The 8,569-nt window shown below is 32.2% G+C and overlaps 2 protein-coding genes across 3 annotated transcripts in view; one reads left to right on the top strand and one right to left on the bottom strand.

Annotated features, from left to right (window-relative positions):
• The first annotated feature begins 1,924 nt into the window (after positions 1-1,924).
• Positions 1,925-6,959, top strand: LOC100186863 (PDZ domain-containing protein GIPC1). Its single transcript, XM_002123695.5, has 8 exons — positions 1,925-2,186; positions 2,582-2,680; positions 3,393-3,489; positions 3,794-3,891; positions 4,888-5,059; positions 5,605-5,717; positions 6,053-6,134; positions 6,530-6,959. The coding sequence occupies exons 1-8, from the start codon at positions 2,052-2,054 to the stop codon at positions 6,682-6,684; spliced, it is 951 nt and encodes a 316-aa protein (XP_002123731.1). The 5' UTR covers positions 1,925-2,051; the 3' UTR covers positions 6,685-6,959.
• A 452-nt stretch (positions 6,960-7,411) lies between these two features.
• LOC100180522 (protein HGV2-like) overlaps positions 7,412-8,569 on the bottom strand; it is a 7,901-nt gene continuing 6,743 nt past the window's right edge. For both annotated transcript variants that reach the window (XR_003395892.1, XR_003395893.1), the window contains 3 exons: positions 8,247-8,324; positions 7,789-7,941; positions 7,412-7,524 (listed from right to left, as the gene is read on the bottom strand). The gene's annotated coding sequence lies outside the window, so the exon portion shown is untranslated. The remainder of the gene's footprint in view (positions 7,525-7,788; positions 7,942-8,246; positions 8,325-8,569) is intronic.

Raw genomic sequence — 8,569 nt, 5'->3', positions numbered from 1 at the left:
ACAGTCATAGAAATCTAACACTGTCTTTTTTAAAGTTTATATATAATGAGTATAAAATAATTTATAATATAAGTTGTTTAATTCAACCACATACATTTTATTTTCTTATCAAAATATATGAAAAAATATGAGGATACGGTTTCATTTCTTTAAATATTCTGTGCTTACTACTTGGACGAGAAAATAGAATAAAAAGGTGTCCCATTTTTCCCCACCCTACTATATTAGTATAGAAGGTTTGACCGTCGGTGTTATTACATAAAATTGCAAAGGAATCATCAGTAGTTTAAGTAATTATCTCTAAATCCTTGCCATCACTAGCTTATCATCGAGTTTCTCATAGCAGTGGCAAAATCAAAAGTACTGAGAGTTCGTGTCAGAATCGTTGGGTCGTTTATCAACGAATTGTTATTAGGAGAAATCGCATAATGTATTAACGATATATCTTCGCACGTGCAATAACTTAATAACTTAATGATTGTCAGGTTAATTACCATGATAGAGTGTATGTATATATGTACTGTACTGAACTTCACGCTTATTTGTTAAAATTGAAACTACAAACAGAATGATGTGACAAGTGAGTTTTACATTTGCAGAAAATGAAAGAAATGTTTTATCGGTACAATCTAATTATCAAAATTACATCACCAATAACGGAGATTGTGTGAGAGTTGCACAAGTGTCAATGATGTACTTTCTGTGGTTAACTAGTGTAGCTTCCGGTGGCGTGGCAAAGAGATTAGTGCGCCTGCCTGTAACCAAGAGGTAATGGATTCAAGCCTCGTCGCTGCTTTCATTATGGACGTATCGCGTATGTGTCCTTGGGCAAAACGGCAATTGCTTCAACCCAGTGGTTACTAATGTGTTTTCCAAATTATCAGCCATACATAAAAAAATTCACCTACAAAGTAACTTGGTGACGCACGAGGTGTATTAACACGACTGACGTTTTCCGGCCACGCTAGGATAATGTAAGTTGCATTCATTCATTCAACTTTTTAATTTAACAAAAGTTTAAAGAGTTGTATACACATCTTCTTAAAAAATTATTTTATGATGGTACATGCTTTTTCACTAGCAATGTGCTTTCATGTATATATATTGTAGAATTTTTATTACATACCGAGCAACACTGCATTGATGACGTAATTATTTCTGGCATGAAATTTGTCACATAAGCTGTCTGATTATATTGTATTGCTATGGAAGCTGTGTAGGCTAAGTACTCTTGTGAAGTGTTAGGAGTAGTATCAAAACTGTGGTTGGTAAAAGGTTTCTGAATGTATTTTAGATCAGCTTTAGTTTATAGTGAAAAATGATCATCCACCAAACCTACTATAATGTGTTGCTTAACCTGTAACGTCGCCGTCGTCGCCCCACGGGGAATACCGGCTAACTGCCCTATAACTTCGGACAGTTACTTTCGTAACTTATCGTCCCCAAATATATCTTAAGCAATTTATTGTATTGTACCGTATGGTGTGTTAAGAATAATCTGCAAACCAGTTTTGGTATGAAATACTTAATTTTCTATGTCATTTTATTACCCATAATTGCTTTTTACCTACGTTTTTAATGATTTAGGCATTACTAGAAATCACACGTTAGTCTTAATCAGAGGATACTAGGTTTATTAGTCGTATTGACAAATGACATAATATGTCTATTTATGTGGTAACTCTTAATCCGGCACAAGATGTTTAAAATAACACCAACCCACAAGTCTGCTTCAATTAAAATGCTGTTGTCAGCTATCTCATAATTGTTCACCTACATATTCATTATTTACCGTTTACCCACACAATGATGATGATTTTAAATATATGTATCGCTTGAATGTTAGGCTGGTGCTATGGTTGCTATGATAGAATTACTAAATAAACATATGCTTTACTTAATAATTCATGGTTTATTTAGGTCAATAATTTTTGAAACTCATGCTGTTGTTACCGCAGGTTGAATTCAAAATCGTGTGTGCCAAATAAAGACTGGTTCTTTATTAATAGTAGATGACATATTTGTATTGAATAAACAAAACATTGCGTAAGATGCCGTTCAGCAGTCTCTTTCGTAAAAAGAAAGACAAAGTGGTGGCAACCAAACCTCAACCACCACCAGCACCAGCTGTAACAGCTTCTCTTGAAGATAATGCTGTGAAACAAAAACTGGTTTTCAATGCACAGGTTATTATATTAAACTTAACAGTGTATTGCTAATTGCTAGTATTATCTTTTACAAAATGTAGACCACTTGAGTTGTATGATATATATATTTATTATATTTATAGAGAGAGAGATATACTTATCTCTTCTATTACTAAAATAGTTATCCAAAAATAAATGGAGGAAATTAACCGTATGAAAAAGTGTTAGTGATTGTTATTTGTTGAACCCAAACATAAACTCACAATGTTCTAGTTAATTCAACATTTTATAAGGAAGTTTAGTCTATCATTTAACCAAGGTACGTCAATTAAGGTGTAAAAATGACTTTATTAGTCTTTTCGACAAAAATGGGGTTTATTAAACAAAAATTAAAATTCTGTTTTAATGTATAACTTATCAACTGTATAATGCAGCTTGCTCAAGGAAGCCCAACAGCAAGTATTGAAGGTTTTTCAAACGTTAAAGAACTTTACAAGAAACTTTCTGAAGCTTTTAATATTCCTGTTTCAGAGGTAAAAGAAACCAATAAACTATTTAAGAAATATTAATCCCTTAATGAAAAATGATTAAATTTGGTTCACCACTTTGCCAAGTCAATGTGCCATTAGCTGTCTGTTGATGATTAGTTTAACACCAGTACAGTACCCTGCAGCCTATTTTTTGCCACTAATTTAAAATTTGCATAAGAATGGATCTAAATGGCATATTTTAAAATAATTAGTCAATTGTTGATAAATTTCATTTGAATCAAAGGTCGATGTTTTTTATTTTCATGTTAAAAAGCTTCCTTTTAATTTTTTTAATAATGTTGCACGTTTGGGTAAAGACATGGTTGGTTTTAACAGAGGATGGTTAAATACATTTATTTATTTAAAAACAAAAACTCTCTTCATAAAACTAACTCCACTCTTCATATGAGAAGTGAAAGTCATGCTCATTTAGTCTTAAATAATAAATAAATATTGATATTATATGCCTTGCATAGGTTTACTGGGACTGATATTTATTTTAAGTTAACCAAAACACCATTCTGAAAAAATTTTAAAATAAAATTGTCATAAATTGTTTAGTTATCTGAACTAACATACATGGTTCCAAAATTTATGGTCTTAAAGTTCAGCCTGAATCCTAAAAATATTTTGTAACTAACAAGCAAATATAGATTAATATAGAGTTTACGCACTTTGTCATGATTTGATGTTGAAAGATCTGTTTTTAACATAGATAATCTTCTGTACATTGAACACTCACAAGTGTGATATGGAGAGATTGCTTGGGGCACAAATCGGTTTGGATGATTTCATATTTGTGCACACCAAAGGTTTGTTTACAGCCATTGTCATTGTGTAATGACATAATATTTATGTTTCAAAATGCATAATCAGAATATTAAAGTATATATAGGACTCATGTCTGTTTGATAAGAACACACATGTTTTTTTTACTTTGACAGGCAGCTTAAGAAGGTAAAATGTGTTTGATCTTTGGTGTATAAAAACAGCCATATCTAACCTGACATAGGTGTTTAGTGTGTAAGTAAAACATGTCTATTTTTTACCTTTGATTGGATATTGATTATGTGACTTAAAAACACAAGTGATATAAGCCTTGTTTATTGTAACTAGGTGAAAAGAAAGTTTTAACCCTAACCAAGTCTGAAGCAGCTCTTGGGTTGACAATTACCGATAATGGAGCTGGTTATCCATTTGTCAAACGAATTCGGGTAAGTGGTGACTTTACATCAGATTCCTTTAGTAGCTGCTTGGAACATGTGTATAGCAGCTGGGACAGGTTCACTACTAAGTAATCCTATTTATCAATACGAGACACCTGTTGTTGTGAAATGTAGAATAAATAATAAAACGGTGTTTATTTTGGGATAATCAATTAGTAGGCTAATTAATTATAAATGCAGGTTCATATGAACTATTTTATTTTATACGAGTTCCCATCACAAATTGTGTCACATGTCCTGAAGTTAAGGCCGCAGTGAGTTAGTTTACTATATTGACTGCTACACTTAATATATTCGAACAATTATTTTGAATTTATTCCCACGCAGACATGGTACAACCAGTTTTGCATGGGGTATTAATAGCACACCAAACCCTGATATGAAAATTAGCCTAAAGATGTGATTAGATTGGTTTGAATGTGGGTTTGGTTTTCATGGCTCATTTATGATGCACTTACTTTAACAAAGGTCACTTAGCAACACTCGTCTAAAAAAATAATCTTAGCAAAACAAATCCGCTTTGCTTTCCAGTCATGTGTGTCAGTATGAATGTAATCCATTCATGAGCAATATTATTACATTAAGAGTTTAAACTACTTGGTTTATCTTTTAAATTAAACTGTTACAGTAAGATGATCATTATAACTCGTGTATGCAGTGGACAAGTGGTTGGCTAGGAGTATTTAAAAGAATCTATTTATTTCATTTTATTTTAATTGGTTCATCAAACATTTTATATTAATATTTTTTGCTTAATTATTTCATGTTTATAATGTTAAATAAATAGCCTTGCTAACCGACATCGATAGGCATACTTATGAATTTATTATACTTATTATTCAAAATGTAATGTATTTTCACGTAAAGGAACTTGAGCTTGAGGTGTATGCGACAGAACACCAATGTTAAAACGACTCTTGTTGCCCCGCCACCTGAGGTAAATAAATTACATTCATTTAATTACCCATTTTTCATCTTTCGTAGGCTGGTTCAGTTGTTGAGAAATATGAAACAGTTTGTGTTGGTGATCATATTGAATCAATAGACAATGTGTCTACTGTTGGAACAAGACATTTCCAGGTAGCTAAACAACTCAAGGACATTCCACTCAACACAACATTTCTTCTCACACTGGTGGAACCTAAGAAAGGATTTGGTAAGATCACTAAGACGATATTGATGAATAATAATCATAGCGTAGCTTACAACCAAAGGTTTTAGGTTCAAGGCCCAATGTTGCCACCATTGGGAGTTCCTATGTTCTGAATGGTCACTGCTCTCAAATTGTAAGCTATTAAAAAATAAATTATAAAAAACAATCAACCACAGTCTAACTGTTATAGTGTTATGTATCTGGTAACTAGTAAGTGGGCACTATGAACATCTGCATTATAAATTGTCTTACCATGTGTGGTCAAATCAGTGACGTTAATTTATTTAATAAATTTAAGTAGCTCATACATTTGTATAGTAGGGTGGGCGTCACATTTGATAGTAAACAAACAACATTCAAAGAATTATACATCCGTATTCTTACGACTCCCTTGGACCGTTTATAATTGCACGATCAGGATATTTAAATATTGTGTGCTAAAGGTGTCCCATCTTCCCCCACCCTACTTTATATAAATATACACCTTGTGTAAGTTTGTATGTATATGTATTATGGAATAACTTTACCAAGTTGTTTTATATGTACAGACATGATTGCGCAACGTGGGGCAGGTAAGGCAGCTCCAAGCAGTAACAACCTTGGGACAGGCAAGTCAACTGTACGTCTACGGTCTAAAGGTCCTGCCACATTGGAAGAAGCTGTAAGTATTAATGTTTGCTGATAATTTTACATTGAATATCTAAAACAATGGTAATGTTGGTCAACTTTTATGTTCGGTGTGGTTCTATTTTTAGATACATTTGGTATTTTATTAGCCATTATATAGCAATCTGTTAAAAACAAATGCCAACATTGGTCTGAAATTTATTTATATAAAAGTGTTATACTAATACCAGTATGTCACATATATTTCTCTTATGTATTTTAAGCATTAAAAAAGACATGTTGCAACTCGTTAAACTTAATAACTTTTAAACATATTGCTATAATGATTATTTAAATAAAAAAAAACGTAAAAACTTATGTATATTCCAGCCTTCGGAAGATGATGGCAAAGCTGTTGCGAGGATCGAAGATTTATTAGAAAGTTTCATGGGAATACGGGATGCTGATTTATGTGAGTGTGCTTGCTTTCTTTAGTTATGTGCCGTGTCTGCAACATGGTAGGTTACTGTATTGTGAAATCAACTGCATAATATATATAATATGACTATAATTATTTAAACACCTTACCATGAGTTCACAAACTTTTTACAGCATAGCAAAACTTGGATTTTTTATAAAAAACATATATTTTTAATAACATATGCCAACTTTTCTATTAATTAATAACTAGTAAAAGTTTAATGGCACATAGTTTGACAACTAATGCACAGGACGCATGGTCCCTGGGGTAGATTTGACATTTGATGTAATAATGAGTCGTAGCGTTATCAGCGTATCATATTTTTTTTTAATTACCATATTTTGCTCTGCAAGTGCAAGAAAGTTTCTTATTAAGTATTATTACAGCAAGTACAATATGGGAATGTGGGAAGAGCAAAAACAATCCAGATGAGTTTGTTTCTTCTTTGAATGATCAGCTTGGGGAATTTGGATTCCCGCAAGAATTTATCTTCGATGTGTGGGGCGTGGTGCTGGATATGAGGTCGAAAAACACATTTTAATTTTTCGCAGTTGAGAACCATTTTAACACTGCAATTATTATCGTCATAAATCACATTTTATCATTGGTGCAATTTATAATTTTATCATCAAATGTTGAAAATTGTGAAGCATTAAGTCACTGTGGCTGGTTGCAATTTTAATTCTATCCAATCAGCAATTTAAATGTTTTATTATTCATTCCATTGGATGTTTTATAAGTGCTCCGATTTCTATTCGATTTTGTTGTGAAAAACCCTGTGTAGTTTCATATTAAAAGTTATCGTAAAATGACCTGATTGTGGTTGAATATGTATATCTGTACAAAAAAGAATGTAAAGGCAAAAATATAAAGTTTAGTCAACTTAGCTATTCTGTATTCAGTCTTATTATAAACCAGTATTATTTCAAAACAGTGTACATGTTTAAAAAGTTAAAAAAAGGTATTTTTACAAACGTATAGAACTTACTTGTCACGCGGGGGCAATGACCTATACCATATCACTTTCAACCAAATCGTCAAACATTGGTCATTTAAAATAGACTTCCTTATTTCACACATATTACCACTAAGTCACACACTCCGTAGTATTTATTAAACATGGGACTTACCAAGCAACTTAACCTTATTTTTTCTATATGCAAATGTATAAATGGCCAGATTACAAAGCAAAGTAAAACTTTTTCCAGCTCTTGCCTGTAACTAACTCATTGGTGTAGGTCAAGAATTTCATCTTACAATACTCATTGATGCAGTTAAACACAATTTATTGGGAGAACGCAATGTACAAACAAATGGCAGTGGTAGAAAAAAAAATGGAACTGTTTTTAATCAGCATGAAAGAACTTTAAATCCTGGCTCACTGTAAAATAAAGCAGAATTAGTAGAGGTGCTCACAAAATATATAAGCAATATTCATGTAGACCACCAGACCACTTGGTTCTGAAAACTGAAATTGAACTTCCCAAATAACGGTTGTGTTAATTCACCTACAGTCCTATTTCAGTGATTTTCACTTATTTTTAAACATTTTTTTTAATTATTTTAAAACAACTTTTTATTTACAAAATTTTACTAAAGCCCAAGAGAACCTCTTTTCAAGACACAAACAACTAAAATACTAGACCTTTTCATTGCTTCCATTCGCAGTAACTTCCTTCACAGAATTGTGGTTTCCATTGCTTTGAATGACAGCAGTTGGTTCATTTTCTTGCTTCATTTTCTTGGTTGAAGCAGTTTCATTTGAAACTCCATTCGATTCATCATCGGGTGAGGAACGCTGTGGAAACAAATTTCTATTCATGTTTGCGGAAGTTCACAGTTAATCCAGTTTAATACGACTGCTTATCTGTTTCAAAATAACAGACATAAATGGCTAAAAACTTTAAATTACGCCAAGAATTAATTTTATGCTAAACAGAATAGACTGGCGTTTTTCGTGCTAGAACATTAGTGTTTAAAAATAATTTATCATGATAAATAATTAGATATCAAGAACAAAATATATTTGTGTAATCAAGTGCAAGTTCGGAAATACAGCCTTTATAACCTTCATTATCATCTAAGTTTTATTCAATAAACTACCTTTCTACGAACAAGATGAGAAATATCATTGGTTGCTTGTTTCATCGGACTTTTCGGGATTTCTGTTGCAGCAGATTCCTTTAAAATAGAAATTATACAATTATTTGTACTCTAATGGTTTAGAATTATGAAGTTTAATTTTATTACCAATTATGTTTTTAAACATTAATTTTTATATCCTACACTACTACACACATGTTTATTCACAGTTACTTGAATAAAAAACGCTGTACAGGCTCAGTGCATGCAGCAACCACGTCCGGCGCCGTGGCGTAGTGGTTAGCGCGCCTGCCTGTAACCATTAGGTAATGGGTACAAGGCCT

Source organism: Ciona intestinalis, chromosome 5, assembly GCF_000224145.3.
Source record: "Ciona intestinalis chromosome 5, KH, whole genome shotgun sequence".
Lineage (NCBI taxonomy): Eukaryota > Metazoa > Chordata > Ascidiacea > Phlebobranchia > Cionidae > Ciona > Ciona intestinalis.
The sequence above is the reverse complement of the archived record's forward strand: the minus strand, read 5'-3'. Positions and strand labels throughout refer to the sequence as shown.

Coding starts and splice junctions, on each gene's coding strand:
- LOC100186863 (XM_002123695.5), top strand. CDS start 2,052: ATGCCGTTCAGCAGTCTCTTTCGTAAAAAGAAAGACAAAGTGGTGGCA. Junction 2,187..2,581: donor AACTGGTTTTCAATGCACAG/GTTATTATATTA, acceptor TGTATAATGCAG/CTTGCTCAAGGAAGCCCAAC. Junction 5,060..5,604: donor GGAACCTAAGAAAGGATTTG/GTAAGATCACTA, acceptor TTATATGTACAG/ACATGATTGCGCAACGTGGG.